Genomic DNA, 20641 nt, shown 5'->3' with positions numbered 1-20641 from the left:
TGCCTCTTTCACTCTCAGTTCACCCATTGAACTTTGTATCATTTCCTTGTCATTGTCCACCTCTAGCAACTGTTTTTTCATGTCTGTCGTCATTTGTTCCAAATGTTCTTTCTCTTTCCTTTGGTCTTCCATGTGAGATTCTGTCTCCTCTCTTTGTTGCTGTATCTCACTCCTCATTTGTTCCAGCTCCTCTCTCTCCTTTGTTAGCACATCCCGACTGTCTTCGATGTCTTGTTTCTCTCTTTCAATCTTGTCATTCATGAGTTCCAGTTCGTTCTGCTTTTGTTTGTTCTTTTCCATAAAACCCACCATTTCTTCTCTTTGTTTTTGAGTTTGGATAGCCAGTTCTTCAACCTTCCCCCTCTCCCGTCTTGTCTCATCCATGAGCTGATTGATGTCTTCAGACCGTCTTTCTAACTCAGCTTTGATCTGATCCAGCTTTTCCTTCTCCACACGAATGTCTTGTTTGTTTTGTTCTATTTCCTCCAATTGTCCCTGTGTTTCAGACTTCATCAGATCAAACTCATCTCTTTCTTTCATGGTCAAACCCTTCTTTCTCTCAAAGGCTTCTTTTTCCTTCTGTATCTCCTCCTTTACATCTTCAAGTTGTTGTCTTTCCATCGTGAGCTTTTCCTTCCAGTCTGTTTCCATAGGTTCGGTCTGTACTTCTGCTTCAGCCTTCAAGCTTGTCAAGTCTTCCCTTTGTCTTTTCATCAGTTCAAGACTGATATCCAATTCCTCTTTCTCCTTGCTCATCTTACCTCGCCTCTCTTCCAACTGATCTTTCTCTTTCAGTGTTTCATCCTTCCTGTTGTTCACTTCCTTCTTCTCTCTTTCTAGTTCTTCATGCATTTTCTCCAACTCAAGCAATTTTGCATTCAGCTGGTCCTTTTCACTGTCAATTTCATCTCTAAGTCTTTTGATTTCACAATTTTCCTGCTTTAAGATGTCCATCTTCCTTCCTATTTCTTCCCGCATTCCATCCTCTTCCTCTTTGAGCCTAGCCATCTTGTTATCCATGTTGTCTTTTTCTCTCACCATTTCTGCCTCTTTCACTCTCAGTTCACCCATTGAACTTTGTATCATTTCCTTGTCATTGTCCACCTCTAGCAACTGTTTTTTCATGTCTGTCGTCATTTGTTCCAAATGTTCTTTCTCTTTCCTTTGGTCTTCCATGTGAGATTCTGTCTCCTCTTTTGTTGCTGTATCTCACTCCTCATTTGTTCCAGCTCCTCTCTCTCCTTTGTTAGCACATCCCGACTGTCTTCGATGTCTTGTTTCTCTCTTTCAATCTTGTCATTCATGAGTTCCAGTTCGTTCTGCTTTTGTTTGTTCTTTTCCATAAAACCCACCATTTCTTCTCTTTGTTTTTGAGTTTGGATAGCCAGTTCTTCAACCTTCCCCCTCTCCCGTCTTGTCTCATCCATGAGCTGATTGATGTCTTCAGACCGTCTTTCTAACTCAGCTTTGATCTGATCCAGCTTTTCCTTCTCCACACGAATGTCTTGTTTGTTTTGTTCTATTTCCTCCAATTGTCCCTGTGTTTCAGACTTCATCAGATCAAACTCATCTCTTTCTTTCATGGTCAAACCCTTCTTTCTCTCAAAGGCTTCTTTTTCCTTCTGTATCTCCTCCTTTACATCTTCAAGTTGTTGTCTTTCCATCGTGAGCTTTTCCTTCCAGTCTGTTTCCATAGGCTTCGGTCTGTACTTCTGCTTCAGCCTTCAAGCTTGTCAAGTCTTCCCTTTGTCTTTTCATCAGTTCAAGACTGATATCCAATTCCTCTTTCTCCTTGCTCATCTTACCTCGCCTCTCTTCCAACTGATCTTTCTCTTTCAGTGTTTCATCCTTCCTGTTGTTCACTTCCTTCTTCTCTCTTTCTAGTTCTTCACGCATTTTCTCCAACTCAAGCAATTTTGCATTCAGCTGGTCCTTTTCACTGTCAATTTCATCTCTAAGTCTTTTGATTTCACAACTTTCCTGCTTTAAGATGTCCATCTTCCTTCCTATTTCTTCCCGCATTCCATCCTCTTCCTCTTTGAGCCTAGCCATCTTGTTATCCATGTTGTCTTTTTCTCTCACCATTTCTGCCTCTTTCACTCTCAGTTCACCCATTGAGCTTTGTATCATTTCCTTGTCATTGTCCACCTCTAGCAACTGTTTTTTCATGTCCGTCGTCATTTGTTCCAAATGCTCTTTCTCTTTCCTTTGGTCTTCCATGTGAGATTCTGTCTCCTCTCTCTGTTGCTGTATCTCACTCCTCATTTGTTCCAGCTCCACTCTCTCCTTTGTTAGCACATCCCGACTGTCTTCGATGTCTTGTTTCTCTCTTTCAATCTTGTCATTCATGAGTTCCAGTTCGTTCTGCTTTTGTTTGTTCTTTTCCATAAAACCCACCATTTCTTCTCTTTGTTTTTGAGTTTGGATAGCCAGTTCTTCAACCTTCCCCCTCTCCCGTCTTGTCTCATCCATGAGCTGATTGATGTCTTCAGACCGTCTTTCTAACTCAGCTTTGATCTGATCCAGCTTTTCCTTCTCCACACGAATGTCTTGTTTGTTTTGTTCTATTTCCTCCAATTGTCCCTGTGTTTCAGACTTCATCAGATCAAACTCATCTCTTTCTTTCATGGTCAAACCCTTCTTTCTCTCAAAGGCTTCTTTTTCCTTCTGTATCTCCTCCTTTACATCTTCAAGTTGTTGTCTTTCCATCGTGAGCTTTTCCTTCCAGTCTGTTTCCATAGGTTCGGTCTGTACTTCTGCTTCAGCCTTCAAGCTTGTCAAGTCTTCCCTTTGTCTTTTCATCAGTTCAAGACTGATATCCAATTCCTCTTTCTCCTTACTTATCTTACCTCGCCTCTCTTCCAACTGATCTTTCTCTTTCAGTGTTTCATCCTTCCTGTCTTTCACTTCCTTCTTCTCTCTATCTAGTTCTTCACGCATTTTTTCCAACTCAAGCAATTTTGCATTCAGCTGGTCCTTTTCACTGTCAATTTCATCTCTTAGTCTTTTGGTTTCACAACTTTCCTGCTTTAAGATGTCCATCTTCCTTCCTATTTCTTCCCGCATTCCATCCTCTTCCTCTTTGAGCCTAGCCATCTTGTTATCCATGTTGTCTTTTTCTCTCACCATTTCTGCCTCTTTCACTCTCAGTTCACACATTGAGCTTTGTATCATTTCCTTGTCATTGTCCACCTTTAGCAACTGTTTTTTCATGTCCGTCGTCATTTGTTCCAAATGTTCTTTCTCTTTCCTTTGGTCTTCCATGTGAGATTCTGTCTCCTCTCTCTGTTGCTGTATCTCACTCCTCATTTGTTCCAGCTCCTCTCTCTCCTTTGTTAGCACATCCCAACTTTCTTCGATGTCTTGTTTCTCTCTTTCAATCTTGTCATTCATGAGTTCCAGTTCGTTCTGCTTTTGTTTGTTCTTTTCCATAAAACCCACCATTTCTTCTCTTTGTTTTTGAGTTTGGATAGCCAGTTCTTCAACCTTCCCCCTCTCCCGTCTTGTCTCATCCATGAGCTGATTGATGTCTTCAGACCGTCTTTCTAACTCAGCTTTGATCTGATCCAGCTTTTCCTTCTCCACACGAATGTCTTGTTTGTTTTGTTCTATTTCCTCCAATTGTCCCTGGGTTTCAGACTTCATCAGATCAAACTCATCTCTTTCTTTCATGGTCAATCCCTTCTTTCTCTCAAAGGCTTCTTTTTCCTTCTGTATCTCCTCCTTTACATCTTCAAGTTGTTGTCTTTCCATCGTGAGCTTTTCCTTCCAGTCTGTTTCCATAGCCTCGGTCTGTGCGTCTGCTTCAGCCTTCAAGCTCGTCAAGTCTTCCCCTTGTCTTTTCATCAGTTCAAGACTGATATCCAATTCCTCTTTCTCCTTGCTCATCTTACCTCGCCTCTCTTCCAACTGATCTTTCTCTTTCAGTGTTTCATCCTTCCTGTTGTTCACTTCCTTCTTCTCTCTTTCTAGTTCTTCACGCATTTTCTCCAACTCAAGCAATTTTGCATTCAGCTGGTCCTTTTCACTGTCAATTTCATCTCTAAGTCTTTTGATTTCACAACTTTCCTGCTTTAAGATGTCCATCTTCCTTCCTATTTCTTCCCGCATTCCATCCTCTTCCTCTTTGAGCCTAGCCATCTTGTTATCCATGTTGTCTTTTTCTCTCACCATTTCTGCCTCTTTCACTCTCAGTTCACCCATTGAGCTTTGTATCATTTCCTTGTCATTGTCCACCTCTAGCAACTGTTTTTTCATGTCCGTCGTCATTTGTTCCAAATGCTCTTTCTCTTTCCTTTGGTCTTCCATGTGAGATTCTGTCTCCTCTCTCTGTTGCTGTATCTCACTCCTCATTTGTTCCAGCTCCACTCTCTCCTTTGTTAGCACATCCCGACTGTCTTCGATGTCTTGTTTCTCTCTTTCAATCTTGTCATTCATGAGTTCCAGTTCGTTCTGCTTTTGTTTGTTCTTTTCCATAAAACCCACCATGTCTTCTCTTTGTTTTTGAGTTTGGATAGCCAGTTCTTCAACCTTCCCCCTCTCCCGTCTTGTCTCATCCATGACATGATTGATGTCTTCAGACCGTCTTTCTAACTCAGCTTTGATCTGATCCAGCTTTTCCTTCTCCACACGAATGTCTTGTTTGTTTTGTTCTATTTCCTCCAATTGTCCCTGGGTTTCAGACTTCATCAGATCAAACTCATCTCTTTCTTTCATGGTCAATCCCTTCTTTCTCTCAAAGGTTTCTTTTTCCTTCTGTATCTCCTCTTTTACATCTTGAAGTTGTTGTCTTTCCCTCGTGAGCTTTTCCTTCCAGTCTGTTTCCATAGGTTCGGTCTGTACTTCTGCTTCAGCCTTCAAGCTCGTCAAGTCTTCCCTTTGTCTTTTCATCAGTTCAAGACTGATATCCAATTCCTCTTTCTCCTTACTTATCTTACCTCGCCTCTCTTCCAACTGATCTTTCTCTTTCAGTGTTTCATCCTTCCTGTCTTTCACTTCCTTCTTCTGTCTATCTAGTTCTTCACGCATTTTTTCCAACTCAAGCAATTTTGCATTCAGCTGGTCCTTTTCACTGTCAATTTCATCTCTAAGTCTTGTGATTTCACAACTTTCCTGCTTTAAGATGTCCATTTTCCTTCCTATTTCTTCCCGCTTTCTATCCTCTTCCTCATTGAGCCTAGCCATCTTGTTATCCATGTTGTCTTTTTCTCTCACCATTTCTGCCTCTTTCACTCTCAGTTCACCCATTGAACTTTGTATCATTTCCTTGTCATTGTCCACCTCTAGCAACTGTTTTTTCATGTCCGTCGTCATTTGTTCCAAATGCTCTTTCTCTTTCCTTTGGTCTTCCATGTGAGATTCTGTCTCCTCTCTCTGTTGCTGTATCTCACTCCTCATTTGTTCCAGCTCCACTCTCTCCTTTGTTAGCACATCCCGACTGTCTTCGATGTCTTGTTTCTCTCTTTCAATCTTGTCATTCATGAGTTCCAGTTCGTTCTGCTTTTGTTTGTTCTTTTCCATAAAACCCACCATGTCTTCTCTTTGTTTTTGAGTTTGGATAGCCAGTTCTTCAACCTTCCCCCTCTCCCGTCTTGTCTCATCCATGAGCATGATTGATGTCTTCAGACCGTCTTTCTAACTCAGCTTTGATCTGATCCAGCTTTTCCTTCTCCACACGAATGTCTTGTTTGTTTTGTTCTATTTCCTCCAATTGTCCCTGGGTTTCAGACTTCATCAGATCAAACTCATCTCTTTCTTTCATGGTCAATCCCTTCTTTCTCTCAAAGGTTTCTTTTTCCTTCTGTATCTCCTCCTTTACATCTTGAAGTTGTTGTCTTTCCCTCGTGAGCTTTTCCTTCCAGTCTGTTTCCATAGGTTCGGTCTGTACTTCTGCTTCAGCCTTCAAGCTCGTCAAGTCTTCCCTTTGTCTTTTCATCAGTTCAAGACTGATATCCAATTCCTCTTTCTCCTTACTTATCTTACCTCGCCTCTCTTCCAACTGATCTTTCTCTTTCAGTGTTTCATCCTTCCTGTCTTTCACTTCCTTCTTCTGTCTATCTAGTTCTTCACGCATTTTTTCCAACTCAAGCAATTTTGCATTCAGCTGGTCCTTTTCACTGTCAATTTCATCTCTAAGTCTTGTGATTTCACAACTTTCCTGCTTTAAGATGTCCATTTTCCTTCCTATTTCTTCCCGCTTTCTATCCTCTTCCTCATTGAGCCTAGCCATCTTGTTATCCATGTTGTCTTTTTCTCTCACCATTTCTGCCTCTTTCACTCTCAGTTCACCCATTGAACTTTGTATCATTTCCTTGTCATTGTCCACCTCTAGCAACTGTTTTTTCATGTCCGTCGTCATTTGTTCCAAATGCTCTTTCTCTTTCCTTTGGTCTTCCATGTGAGATTCTGTCTCCTCTCTCTGTTGCTGTATCTCACTCCTCATTTGTTCCAGCTCCACTCTCTCCTTTGTTAGCACATCCCGACTGTCTTCGATGTCTTGTTTCTCTCTTTCAATCTTGTCATTCATGAGTTCCAGTTCGTTCTGCTTTTGTTTGTTCTTTTCCATAAAACCCACCATGTCTTCTCTTTGTTTTTGAGTTTGGATAGCCAGTTCTTCAACCTTCCCCCTCTCCCGTCTTGTCTCATCCATGACATGATTGATGTCTTCAGACCGTCTTTCTAACTCAGCTTTGATCTGATCCAGCTTTTCCTTCTCCACACGAATGTCTTGTTTGTTTTGTTCTATTTCCTCCAATTGTCCCTGGGTTTCAGACTTCATCAGATCAAACTCATCTCTTTCTTTCATGGTCAATCCCTTCTTTCTCTCAAAGGTTTCTTTTTCCTTCTGTATCTCCTCCTTTACATCTTCAAGTTGTTGTCTTTCCATCGTGAGCTTTTCCTTCCAGTCTGTTTCCATAGGTTCGGTCTGTACTTCTGCTTCAGCCTTCAAGCTCGTCAAGTCTTCCCTTTGTCTTTTCATCAGTTCAAGACTGATATCCAATTCCTCTTTCTCCTTACTTATCTTACCTCGCCTCTCTTCCAACTGATCTTTCTCTTTCAGTGTTTCATCCTTCCTGTCTTTCACTTCCTTCTTCTCTCTATCTTGTTCTTCACGCATTTTTTCCAACTCAAGCAATTTTGCATTCAGCTGGTCCTTTTCACTGTCAATTTCATCTCTAAGTCTTTTGATTTCACAACTTTCCTGCTTTAAGATGTCCATCTTCCTTCCTATTTCTTCCCGCATTCTATCCTCTTCCTCTTTGAGCCTAGCCATCTTGTTATCCATGTTGTCTTTTTCTCTCACCATTTCTGCCTCTTTCACTCTCAGTTCACCCATTGAGCTTTGTATAATTTCCTTGTCATTGTCCACCTCTAGCAACTGTTTTTTCATGTCCGTCGTCATTTGTTCCAAATGTTCTTTCTCTTTCCTTTGGTCTTCCATGTGAGATTCTGTCTCCTCTCTCTGTTGCTGTATCTCACTCCTCATTTGTTCCAGCTCCTCTCTCTCCTTTGTTAGCACATCCCGACTGTCTTCGATGTCTTGTTTCTCTCTTTCAATCTTGTCAGTCATGAGTTCCAGTTCGTTCTGCTTTTGTTTGTTCTTTTCCATAAAACCCACCATTTCTTCTCTTTGTTTTTGAGTTTGGATAGCCAGTTCTTCAACCTTCCCCCTCTCCCGTCTTGTCTCATCCATGAGCTGATTGATGTCTTCAGACCGTCTTTCTAACTCAGCTTTGATCTGATCCAGCTTTTCCTTCTCCACACGAATGTCTTGTTTGTTTTGTTCTATTTCCTCCAATTGTCCCTGGGTTTCAGACTTCATCAGATCAAACTCATCTCTTTCTTTCATGGTCAATCCCTTCTTTCTCTCAAGGGCTTCTTTTTCCTTCTGTATCTCCTCCTTTACATCTTCAAGTTGTTGTCTTTCCCTCGTGAGCTTTTCCTTCCAGTCTGTTTCCATAGGCTCGGTCTGTACTTCTGCTTCAGCCTTCAAGCTCATCAAGTCTTCCCTTTGTCTTTTCATCAGTTCAAGACTGATATCCAATTCCTCTTTCTCCTTACTTATCTTACCTCGCCTCTCTTCCAACTGATCTTTCTCTTTCAGTGTTTCATCCTTCCTGTCTTTCACTTCCTTCTTCTCTCTATCTAGTTCTTCATGCATTTTTTCCAACTCAAGCAATTTTGCATACAGCTGGTCCTTTTCACTGTCAATTTCATCTCTAAGTCTTTTGATTTCACAACTTTCCTGCTTTAAGATGTCCATCTGCCTTCCTATTTCTTCCCGCATTCTATCCTCTTCCTCTTTGAGCCTAGCCATCTTGTTATCCATGTTGTCTTTTTCTCTCACCATTTCTGCCTCTTTCACTCTCAGTTCACCCATTGAGCTTTGTATCATTTCCTTGTCATTGTCCACCTCTAGCAACTGTTTTTTCATGTCCGTCGTCATTTGTTCCAAATGTTCTTTCTCTTTCCTTTGGTCTTCCATGTGAGATTCTGTCTCCTCTCTCTGTTGCTGTATCTCACTCCTCATTTGTTCCAGCTCCTCTCTCTCCTTTGTTAGCACATCCCGACTGTCTTCGATGTCTTGTTTCTCTCTTTCAATCTTGTCAGTCATGAGATCCAGTTCGTTCTGCTTTTGTTTGTTCTTTTCCATAAAACCCACCATTTCTTCTCTTTGTTTTTGAGTTTGGATAGCCAGTTCTTCAACCTTCCCCCTCTCCCGTCTTGTCTCATCCATGAGCTGATTGATGTCTTCAGACCGTCTTTCTAACTCAGCTTTGATCTGATCCAGCTTTTCCTTCTCCACACGAATGTCTTGTTTGTTTTGTTCTATTTCCTCCAATTGTCCCTGGGTTTCAGACTTCATCAGATCAAACTCATCTCTTTCTTTCATGGTCAATCCCTTCTTTCTCTCAAAGGTTTCTTTTTCCTTCTGTATCTCCTCCTTTACATCTTCAAGTTGTTGTCTTTCCCTCGTGAGCTTTTCCTTCCAGTCTGTTTCCATAGGCTCGGTCTGTACTTCTGCTTCAGCCTTCAAGCTCATCAAGTCTTCCCTTTGTCTTTTCATCAGTTCAAGACTGATATCCAATTCCTCTTTCTCCTTACTTATCTTACCTCGCCTCTCTTCCAACTGATCTTTCTCTTTCAGTGTTTCATCCTTCCTGTCTTTCACTTCCTTCTTCTCTCTATCTAGTTCTTCATGCATTTTTTCCAACTCAAGCAATTTTGCATACAGCTGGTCCTTTTCACTGTCAATTTCATCTCTAAGTCTTTTGATTTCACAACTTTCCTGCTTTAAGATGTCCATCTTCCTTCCTATTTCTTCCCGCATTCTATCCTCTTCCTCTTTGAGCCTAGCCATCTTGTTATCCATGTTGTCTTTTTCTCTCACCATTTCTGCCTCTTTCACTCTCAGTTCACCCATTGAGCTTTGTATCATTTCCTTGTCATTGTCCACCTCTAGCAACTGTTTTTTCATGTCCGTCGTCATTTGTTCCAAATGTTCTTTCTCTTTCCTTTGGTCTTCCATGTGAGATTCTGTCTCCTCTCTCTGTTGCTGTATCTCACTCCTCATTTGTTCCAGCTCCTCTCTCTCCTTTGTTAGCACATCCCGACTGTCTTCGATGTCTTGTTTCTCTCTTTCAATCTTGTCAGTCATGAGATCCAGTTCGTTCTGCTTTTGTTTGTTCTTTTCCATAAAACCCACCATTTCTTCTCTTTGTTTTTGAGTTTGGATAGCCAGTTCTTCAACCTTCCCCCTCTCCCGTCTTGTCTCATCCATGAGCTGATTGATGTCTTCAGACCGTCTTTCTAACTCAGCTTTGATCTGATCCAGCTTTTCCTTCTCCACACGAATGTCTTGTTTGTTTTGTTCTATTTCCTCCAATTGTCCCTGGGTTTCAGACTTCATCAGATCAAACTCATCTCTTTCTTTCATGGTCAATCCCTTCTTTCTCTCAAGGGCTTCTTTTTCCTTCTGTATCTCCTCCTTTACATCTTCAAGTTGTTGTCTTTCCCTCGTGAGCTTTTCCTTCCAGTCTGTTTCCATAGGCTCGGTCTGTACTTCTGCTTCAGCCTTCAAGCTCATCAAGTCTTCCCTTTGTCTTTTCATCAGTTCAAGACTGATATCCAATTCCTCTTTCTCCTTACTTATCTTACCTCGCCTCTCTTCCAACTGATCTTTCTCTTTCAGTGTTTCATCCTTCCTGTCTTTCACTTCCTTCTTCTCTCTATCTAGTTCTTCATGCATTTTTTCCAACTCAAGCAATTTTGCATACAGCTGGTCCTTTTCACTGTCAATTTCATCTCTAAGTCTTTTGATTTCACAACTTTCCTGCTTTAAGATGTCCATCTTCCTTCCTATTTCTTCCCGCATTCTATCCTCTTCCTCTTTGAGCCTAGCCATCTTGTTATCCATGTTGTCTTTTTCTCTCACCATTTCTGCCTCTTTCACTCTCAGTTCACCCATTGAGCTTTGTATCATTTCCTTGTCATTGTCCACCTCTAGCAACTGTTTTTTCATGTCCGTCGTCATTTGTTCCAAATGTTCTTTCTCTTTCCTTTGGTCTTCCATGTGAGATTCTGTCTCCTCTCTCTGTTGCTGTATCTCACTCCTCATTTGTTCCAGCTCCTCTCTCTCCTTTGTTAGCACATCCCGACTGTCTTCGATGTCTTGTTTCTCTCTTTCAATCTTGTCAGTCATGAGATCCAGTTCGTTCTGCTTTTGTTTGTTCTTTTCCATAAAACCCACCATTTCTTCTCTTTGTTTTTGAGTTTGGATAGCCAGTTCTTCAACCTTCCCCCTCTCCCGTCTTGTCTCATCCATGAGCTGATTGATGTCTTCAGACCGTCTTTCTAACTCAGCTTTGATCTGATCCAGCTTTTCCTTCTCCACACGAATGTCTTGTTTGTTTTGTTCTATTTCCTCCAATTGTCCCTGGGTTTCAGACTTCATCAGATCAAACTCATCTCTTTCTTTCATGGTCAATCCCTTCTTTCTCTCAAAGGCTTCTTTTTCCTTCTGTATCTCCTCCTTTACATCTTCAAGTTGTTGTCTTTCCCTCGTGAGCTTTTCCTTCCAGTCTGTTTCCATAGGCTCGGTCTGTACTTCTGCTTCATCCTTCAAGCTCATCAAGTCTTCCCTTTGTCTTTTCATCAGTTCAAGACTGATATCCAATTCCTCTTTCTCCTTACTTATCTTACCTCGCCTCTCTTCCAACTGATCTTTCTCTTTCAGTGTTTCATCCTTCCTGTCTTTCACTTCCTTCTTCTCTCTATCTAGTTCTTCATGCATTTTTTCCAACTCAAGCAATTTTGCATACAGCTGGTCCTTTTCACTGTCAATTTCATCTCTAAGTCTTTTGATTTCACAACTTTCCTGCTTTAAGATGTCCATCTTCCTTCCTATTTCTTCCCGCATTCTATCCTCTTCCTCTTTGAGCCTAGCCATCTTGTTATCCATGTTGTCTTTTTCTCTCACCATTTCTGCCTCTTTCACTCTCAGTTCACCCATTGAGCTTTGTATCATTTCCTTGTCATTGTCCACCTCTAGCAACTGTTTTTTCATGTCCGTCGTCATTTGTTCCAAATGTTCTTTCTCTTTCCTTTGGTCTTCCATGTGAGATTCTGTCTCCTCTCTCTGTTGCTGTATCTCACTCCTCATTTGTTCCAGCTCCTCTCTCTCCTTTGTTAGCACATCCCGACTGTCTTCGATGTCTCGTTTCTCTCTTTCAATCTTGTCAGTCATGAGTTCCAGTTCGTTCTGCTTTTGTTTGTTCTTTTCCATAAAACCCACCATTTCTTCTCTTTGTTTTTGAGTTTGGATAGCCAGTTCTTCAACCTTCCCCCTCTCCTGTCTTGTCTCATCCATGAGCTGATTGATGTCTTCAGACCGTCTTTCTAACTCAGCTTTGATCTGATCCAGCTTTTCCTTCTCCACACGAATGTCTTGTTTGTTTTGTTCTATTTCCTCCAATTGTCCCTGGGTTTCAGACTTCATCAGATCAAACTCATCTCTTTCTTTCATGGTCAATCCCTTCTTTCTCTCAAAGGCTTCTTTTTCCTTCTGTATCTCCTCCTTTACATCTTCAAGTTGTTGTCTTTCCCTCGTGAGCTTTTCCTTCCAGTCTGTTTCCATAGGCTCGGTCTGTACTTCTGCTTCATCCTTCAAGCTCATCAAGTCTTCCCTTTGTCTTTTCATCAGTTCAAGACTGATATCCAATTCCTCTTTCTCCTTACTTATCTTACCTCGCCTCTCTTCCAACTGATCTTTCTCTTTCAGTGTTTCATCCTTCCTGTCTTTCACTTCCTTCTTCTCTCTATCTAGTTCTTCATGCATTTTTTCCAACTCAAGCAATTTTGCATACAGCTGGTCCTTTTCACTGTCAATTTCATCTCTAAGTCTTTTGATTTCACAACTTTCCTGCTTTAAGATGTCCATCTTCCTTCCTATTTCTTCCCGCATTCTATCCTCTTCCTCTTTGAGCCTAGCCATCTTGTTATCCATGTTGTCTTTTTCTCTCACCATTTCTGCCTCTTTCACTCTCAGTTCACCCATTGAGCTTTGTATCATTTCCTTGTCATTGTCCACCTCTAGCAACTGTTTTTTCATGTCCGTCGTCATTTGTTCCAAATGTTCTTTCTCTTTCCTTTGGTCTTCCATGTGAGATTCTGTCTCCTCTCTCTGTTGCTGTATCTCACTCCTCATTTGTTCCAGCTCCTCTCTCTCCTTTGTTAGCACATCCCGACTGTCTTCGATGTCTTGTTTCTCTCTTTCAATCTTGTCAGTCATGAGTTCCAGTTCGTTCTGCTTTTGTTTGTTCTTTTCCATAAAACCCACCATTTCTTCTCTTTGTTTTTGAGTTTGGATAGCCAGTTCTTCAACCTTCCCCCTCTCCTGTCTTGTCTCATCCATGAGCTGATTGATGTCTTCAGACCGTCTTTCTAACTCAGCTTTGATCTGATCCAGCTTTTCCTTCTCCACACGAATGTCTTGTTTGTTTTGTTCTATTTCCTCCAATTGTCCCTGGGTTTCAGACTTCATCAGATCAAACTCATCTCTTTCTTTCATGGTCAATCCCTTCTTTCTCTCAAAGGCTTCTTTTTCCTTCTGTATCTCCTCCTTTACATCTTCAAGTTGTTGTCTTTCCCTCGTGAGCTTTTCCTTCCAGTCTGTTTCCATAGGCTCGGTCTGTACTTCTGCTTCATCCTTCAAGCTCATCAAGTCTTCCCTTTGTCTTTTCATCAGTTCAAGACTGATATCCAATTCCTCTTTCTCCTTACTTATCTTACCTCGCCTCTCTTCCAACTGATCTTTCTCTTTCAGTGTTTCATCCTTCCTGTCTTTCACTTCCTTCTTCTCTCTATCTAGTTCTTCATGCATTTTTTCCAACTCAAGCAATTTTGCATACAGCTGGTCCTTTTCACTGTCAATTTCATCTCTAAGTCTTTTGATTTCACAACTTTCCTGCTTTAAGATGTCCATCTTCCTTCCTATTTCTTCCCGCATTCTATCCTCTTCCTCTTTGAGCCTAGCCATCTTGTTATCCATGTTGTCTTTTTCTCTCACCATTTCTGCCTCTTTCACTCTCAGTTCACCCATTGAGCTTTGTATCATTTCCTTGTCATTGTCCACCTCTAGCAACTGTTTTTTCATGTCCGTCGTCATTTGTTCCAAATGTTCTTTCTCTTTCCTTTGGTCTTCCATGTGAGATTCTGTCTCCTCTCTCTGTTGCTGTATCTCACTCCTCATTTGTTCCAGCTCCTCTCTCTCCTTTGTTAGCACATCCCGACTGTCTTCGATGTCTTGTTTCTCTCTTTCAATCTTGTCAGTCATGAGTTCCAGTTCGTTCTGCTTTTGTTTGTTCTTTTCCATAAAACCCACCATTTCTTCTCTTTGTTTTTGAGTTTGGATAGCCAGTTCTTCAACCTTCCCCCTCTCCTGTCTTGTCTCATCCATGAGCTGATTGATGTCTTCAGACCGTCTTTCTAACTCAGCTTTGATCTGATCCACCTTTTCCTTCTCCACACGAATGTCTTGTTTGTTTTGTTCTATTTCCTCCAATTGTCCCTGGGTTTCAGACTTCATCAGATCAAACTCATCTCTTTCTTTCATGGTCAATCCCTTCTTTCTCTCAAAGGCTTCTTTTTCCTTCTGTATCTCCTCCTTTACATCTTCAAGTTGTTGTCTTTCCATCGTGAGCTTTTCCTTCCAGTCTGTTTCCATAGGCTCGGTCTGTACTTCTGCTTCAGCCTTCAAGCTCATCAAGTCTTCCCTTTGTCTTTTCATCAGTTCAAGACTGATATCCAATTCCTCTTTCTCCTTACTTATCTTACCTCGCCTCTCTTCCAACTGATCTTTCTCTTTCAGTGTTTCATCCTTCCTGTCTTTCACTTCCTTCTTCTCTCTATCTAGTTCTTCATGCATTTTTTCCAACTCAAGCAATTTTGCATTCAGCTGGTCCTTTTCACTGTCAATTTCATCTCTAAGTCTTTTGATTTCACAACTTTCCTGCTTTAAGATGTCCATCTTCCTTCCTATTTCTTCCCGCATTCTATCCTCTTCCTCTTTGAGCCTAGCCATCTTGTTATCCATGTTGTCTTTTTCTCTCACCATTTCTGCCTCTTTCACTCTCAGTTCACCCATTGAGCTTTGTATAATTTCCTTGTCATTGTCCACCTCTAGCAACTGTTTTTTCATGTCCGTCGTCATTTGTTCCAAATGTTCTTTCTCTTTCCTTTGGTCTTCCATGTGAGATTCTGTCTCCTCTCTCTGTTGCTGTATATCACTCCTCATTTGTTCCAGCTCCTCTCTCTCCTTTGTTAGCACATCCCGACTGTCTTCGATGTCTTGTTTCTCTCTTTCAATCTTGTCAGTCATGAGTTCCAGTTCGTTCTGCTTTTGTTTGTTCTTTTCCATAAAACCCACCATTTCTTCTCTTTGTTTTTGAGTTTGGATAGCCAGTTCTTCAACCTTCCCCCTCTCCCGTCTTGTCTCATCCATGAGCTGATTGATGTCTTCAGACCGTCTTTCTAACTCAGCTTTGATCTGATCCAGCTTTTCCTTCTCCACACGAATGTCTTGTTTGTTTTGTTCTATTTCCTCCAATTGTCCCTGGGTTTCAGACTTCATCAGATCAAACTCATCTCTTTCTTTCATGGTCAATCCCTTCTTTCTCTCAAGGGCTTCTTTTTCCTTCTGTATCTCCTCCTTTACATCTTCAAGTTGTTGTCTTTCCCTCGTGAGCTTTTCCTTCCAGTCTGTTTCCATAGGCTCGGTCTGTACTTCTGCTTCAGCCTTCAAGCTCATCAAGTCTTCCCTTTGTCTTTTCATCAGTTCAAGACTGATATCCAATTCCTCTTTCTCCTTACTTATCTTACCTCGCCTCTCTTCCAACTGATCTTTCTCTTTCAGTGTTTCATCCTTCCTGTCTTTCACTTCCTTCTTCTCTCTATCTAGTTCTTCATGCATTTTTTCCAACTCAAGCAATTTTGCATTCAGCTGGTCCTTTTCACTGTCAATTTCATCTCTAAGTCTTTTGATTTCACAACTTTCCTGCTTTAAGATGTCCATCTTCCTTCCTATTTCTTCCCGCATTCTATCCTCTTCCTCTTTGAGCCTAGCCATCTTGTTATCCATGTTGTCTTTTTCTCTCACCATTTCTGCCTCTTTCACTCTCAGTTCACCCATTGAGCTTTGTATCATTTCCTTGTCATTGTCCACCTCTAGCAACTGTTTTTTCATGTCCGTCGTCATTTGTTCCAAATGTTCTTTCTCTTTCCTTTGGTCTTCCATGTGAGATTCTGTCTCCTCTCTCTGTTGCTGTATCTCACTCCTCATTTGTTCCAGCTCATCTCTCTCCTTTGTTAGCACATCCCGACTGTCTTCGATGTCTCGTTTCTCTCTTTCAATCTTGTCAGTCATGAGTTCCAGTTCGTTCTGCTTTTGTTTGTTCTTTTCCATAAAACCCACCATTTCTTCTCTTTGTTTTTGAGTTTGGATAGCCAGTTCTTCAACCTTCTCCCTCTCCCGTCTTGTCTCATCCATGAGCTGATTGATGTCTTCAGACCGTCTTTCTAACTCAGCTTTGATCTGATCCAGCTTTTCCTTCTCCACACGAATGTCTTGTTTGTTTTGTTCTATTTCCTCCAATTGTCCCTGTGTTTCAGACTTCTTCAGATCAAACTCATCTCTTTCTTTCATGGTCAATCCCTTCTTTCTCTCAATGGCTTCTTTTTCCTTCTCTATCTCCTCCTTTACATCTTCAAGTTGTTGTCTTTCCCTCGTGAGCTTTTCCTTCCAGTCTGTTTCCATAGGCTCGGTCTGTACTTCTGCTTCAGCCTTCAAGCTCATCAAGTCTTCCCTTTGTCTTTTCATCAGTTCAAGACTGATATCCAATTCCTCTTTCTCCTTACTTATCTTACCTCGCCTCTCTTCCAACTGATCTTTCTCTTTCAGTGTTTCATCCTTCCTGTCTTTCACTTCCTTCTTCTCTCTATCTAGTTCTTCATGCATTTTTTCCAACTCAAGCAATTTTGCATTCAGCTGGTCCTTTTCACTGTCAATTTCATCTCTAAGTCTTTTGATTTCACAACTTTCCTGCTTTAAGATGTCCATCTTCCTTCCTATTTCTTCCCGCATTCTATCCTCTTCCTCTTTGAGCCTAGCCATCTTGTTATCCATGTTGTCTTTTTCTCTCACCATTTCTGCCTCTTTCACTCTCAGTTCACCCATTGAGCTTTGTATCATTTCCTTGTCATTGTCCACCTCTAGCAACTGTTTTTTCATGTCCGTCGTCATTTGTTCCAAATGTTCTTTCTCTTTCCTTTGGTCTTCCATGTGAGATTCTGTCTCCTCTCTCTGTTGCTGTATCTCACTCCTCATTTGTTCCAGCTCCTCTCTCTCCTTTGTTAGCACATCTCGACTGTCTTCGATGTCTTGTTTCTCTCTTTCAATCTTGTCAGTCATGAGTTCCAGTTCGTTTTGCTTTTGTTTGTTCTTTTCCATAAAACCCACCATTTCTTCTCTTTGTTTTTTAGTTTGGATAGCCAGTTCTTCAACCTTCCCCCTCTCCCGTCTTGTCTCAACCATGAGCTGATTGATGTCTTCAGACCGTCTTTCTAACTCAGCTTTGATCTGATCCAGCTTTTCCTTCTCCACACGAATGTCTTGTTTGTTTTGTTCTATTTCCTCCAATTGTCCCTGGGTTTCAGACTTCATCAGATCAAACTCATCTCTTTCTTTCATGGCCAATCCCTTCTTTCTCTCAAAGGCTTCTTTTTCCTTCTGTATCTCCTCCTTTACATCTTCAAGTTGTTGTCTTTCCCTCGTGAGCTTTTCCTTCCAGTCTGTTTCCATAGGCTCGGTCTGTACTTCTGCTTCAGCCTTCAAGCTCATCAAGTCTTCCCTTTGTCTTTTCATCAGTTCAAGACTGATATCCAATTCCTCTTTCTCCTTACTTATCTTCCCTCGCCTCTCTTCCAACTGATCTTTCTCTTTCAGTGTTTCATCCTTCTTGTCTTTCACTTCCTTCTTCTCTCTATCTAGTTCTTCATGCATTTTTTCCAACTCAAGCAATTTTGCATTCAGCTGGTCCTTTTCACTGTCAATTTCATCTCTAAGTCTTTTGATTTCACAACTTTCCTGCTTTAAGATGTCCATCTTCCTTCCTATTTCTTCCCGCATTCTATCCTCTTCCTCTTTGAGCCTAGCCATCTTGTTATCCATGTTGTCTTTTTCTCTCACCATTTCTGCCTCTTTCACTCTCAGTTCACCCATTGAGCTTTGTATCATTTCCTTGTCATTGTCCACCTCTAGCAACTGTTTTTTCATGTCCGTCGTCATTTGTTCCAAATGTTCTTTCTCTTTCCTTTGGTCTTCCATGTGAGATTCTGTCTCCTCTCTCTGTTGCTGTATCTCACTCCTCATTTGTTCCAGCTCCACTCTCTCCTTTGTTAGCACATCCCGACTGTCTTCGATGTCTTGTTTCTCTCTTTCAATCTTGTCAGTCATGAGTTCCAGTTCGTTCTGCTTTTGTTTGTTCTTTTCCATAAAACCCACCATTTCTTCTCTTTGTTTTTGGGTTTGGACAGCCAGTTCGTCAACCTTCCCCCTCTCCCGTCTTGTCTCATCCATGAGCTGATTGATGTCTTCAGACCGTCTTTCTAACTCAGCTTTGATCTGATCCAGCTTTTCCTTCTCCACACGAATGTCTTGTTTGTTTTGTTCTATTTCCTCCAATTGTCCCTGGGTTTCAGACTTCATCAGATCAAACTCATCTCTTTCTTTCACGGTCAATCCCTTCTTTCTCTCAAAGGCTTCTTTTTCCTTCTGTATCTCCTCCTTTACATCTTCAAGTTGTTGTCTTTCCCTCGTGAGCTTTTCCTTCCAGTCTGTTTCCATAGGCTCGGTCTGTACTTCTGCTTCAGCCTTCAAGCTCATCAAGTCTTCCCTTTGTCTTTTCATCAGATCAAGACTGATATCCAATTCCTCTTTCTCCTTACTTATCTTACCTCGCCTCTCTTCCAACTGATCTTTCTCTTTCAGTGTTTCATCCTTCCTGTCTTTCACTTCCTTCTTCTCTCTATCTAGTTCTTCATGCATTTTTTCCAACTCAAGCAATTTTGCATTCAGCTGGTCCTTTTCACTGTCAATTTCATCTCTAAGTCTTTTGATTTCACAACTTTCCTGCTTTAAGATGTCCATCTTCCTTCCTATTTCTTCCCGCATTCTATCCTCTTCCTCTTTGAGCCTAGCCATCTTGTTATCCATGTTGTCTTTTTCTCTCACCATTTCTGCCTCTTTCACTCTCAGTTCACCCATTGAGCTTTGTATCATTTCCTTGTCATTGTCCACCTCTAGCAACTGTTTTTTCATGTCCGTCGTCATTTGTTCCAAATGTTCTTTCTCTTTCCTTTGGTCTTCCATGTGAGATTCTGTCTCCTCTCTCTGTTGCTGTATCTCACTCCTCATTTGTTCCAGCTCCTCTCTCTCCTTTGTTAGCACATCCCGACTGTCTTCGATGTCTTGTTTCTCTCTTTCAATCTTGTCAGTCATGAGTTCCAGTTCGTTCTGCTTTTGTTTGTTCTTTTCCATAAAACCCACCATTTCTTCTCTTTGTTTTTGAGTTTGGATAGCCAGTTCTTCAACCTTCCCCCTCTCCCGTCTTGTCTCATCCATTAGCTGATTCATGTCTTCAGACCGTCTCTGCATTTCAAAACTTTTCTGCTCTGTGTTCTTTCTCATCCTGTTCATCTCATTCGTTATACTCTCTTCTTCTTTTCTCAGTTCGATAATTATGTTTTCTACTTTTCTCATCTCACACTTTCTCTGCTCTAGCTCATCCATATTCTGCTCTATCATTTTCTTTATTCTGTCCATCTCACATCTCTCTTTTTCCATCTCTGTCTTTGTCTGATTAATTAGAAATGTTTCTTTAATTTGCTCTTGCGTGATATTTTCAATCTCTTCTCTCTGATTGTTTACCTCTGTTCTGAGTTTATTCAGATCTTCTCTCTCATTTGATAGAATGTCTTGTTTGCTGTCTATCTCCTCTTTCTGTCTTTTTATTTCAGCGCTCATCAATTCTTCTTCGATTTTACTCCTCTTTGTCTCTTCCACAAAACAATCAATTTGGTTCTTTTGTTGTTGTATTTGGACAGGAATTTGTGATGCACTGACTTTCTCCCTCTTTGTGTCTTCTATGATCATATCTAGGTCGTTGGACTTTCTCTGTAACTCCAGTTTCATTTGTTCAAGCTTTTGTCTCTCAACTTGTACCTTAAGCTTCTCTTGTTCCATCTTCCCCTTTTCTTTCTGCATTTCAGATCTCATCAGCTCCAAGTCCTTTTTCTCTTTTTCCGAAATGTTCCTGTTTCTTATCGTATCCTCTTTTTCTTTTTGAATCTTACTTTTCAGATATTCAAGTTCCTTTCTCTCCCTGTTCAGGCGTTCACCCCGTTCGTCTTTGTCTTCTTTCCATCCCTCTATTTGAGCTTTTAAGTTCAGCAGATCTTCATTCTCCTTCTTTGTCGTTTCCAGGATGGCTTCCATCTCCTCCTTACGTTTCTCTATGTAAGCTTGCTCTACTGCTAGTTTATTTCTTTCCGCCAAGGTAGCCTTTTTGATGTTTCCCATTTCAATTTTCTCTTTGCTAAATTTAACTTGCGTTTGTTTAAATTTATCTTTTGCTTTTTTTAAATCCTGCATCTTTTGTGTTTTATATTGCATTTCCCTTACGATGACCTGTCTTTTCCTTTGCATCTCTGCATCCATTTGCTCGAGATTTTCTTTTTTCTTTTCTATGTCCTCAATCATTTGTCTGCTCTCCTCTCGTTGTTTTGTGATCATGTTCTCCATCCCCGCCTTTTCCTTCTCAAACTCGGCTTTTGACTTTTCCAGGTCATACTTCTCTCTCATAATCATTTTCTCTCTGCGTTCCAAGTCTCTTCTTTCTTTTTCAATGGCGGTTCTTAGCTCTTGTGACTCAAATGGTATCTCAGTTGTTGTATCTCCAAGGTAGGCTTTCTCTGTTTCATCCTGTGGCCTCTGGACCGTGGTCTTCATCATTGGCATTTCTTTTTTCCTTCTGTTTTTTCCCTCTTTCTGTCTGTCAAGCTCAGCTTTCATAGACTCCATCATATC

General features: G+C 41.1%; 3 protein-coding genes across 3 annotated transcripts in view; all 3 read right to left on the bottom strand.

Annotated features, from left to right (window-relative positions):
- LOC110489253 (titin) overlaps positions 1-1204 on the bottom strand; it is a 29149-nt gene extending 27945 nt beyond the window's left edge. The window contains exon 1 of the mRNA XM_036971071.1: positions 1-1204. This exon is cut by the window's left edge and continues 27945 nt beyond it. Coding sequence (XP_036826966.1) covers positions 1-1176 — 1176 coding nt within the window. The 5' untranslated portion in view covers positions 1177-1204.
- On the bottom strand, positions 991-5600 carry LOC118936453 (trichohyalin-like). Its single transcript, XM_036971112.1, has one exon. It carries the CDS (start codon positions 5530-5532, stop codon positions 1645-1647), a length of 3888 nt encoding a protein of 1295 aa, XP_036827007.1. The 5' UTR covers positions 5533-5600; the 3' UTR covers positions 991-1644.
- LOC110489254 overlaps positions 5340-20641 on the bottom strand; it is a 29618-nt gene continuing 14316 nt past the window's right edge. The window contains exon 5 of the mRNA XM_036971109.1: positions 5340-20641. Coding sequence (XP_036827004.1) covers positions 5597-20641 — 15045 coding nt within the window. The 3' untranslated portion in view covers positions 5340-5596.

This window comes from Oncorhynchus mykiss, chromosome 32, assembly GCF_013265735.2.
Source record: "Oncorhynchus mykiss isolate Arlee chromosome 32, USDA_OmykA_1.1, whole genome shotgun sequence".
NCBI lineage: Eukaryota > Metazoa > Chordata > Actinopteri > Salmoniformes > Salmonidae > Oncorhynchus > Oncorhynchus mykiss.
Note: the sequence above shows the minus strand (reverse complement) of the source record. Positions and strands in the feature narration are given on the sequence as shown.

Excerpts from the sequence above, each read along its gene's own strand:
- LOC118936453 (XM_036971112.1), bottom strand. The coding sequence starts at position 5,532 with ATGGTGGGTTTTATGGAAAAGAACAAACAAAAGCAGAACGAACTGGAA.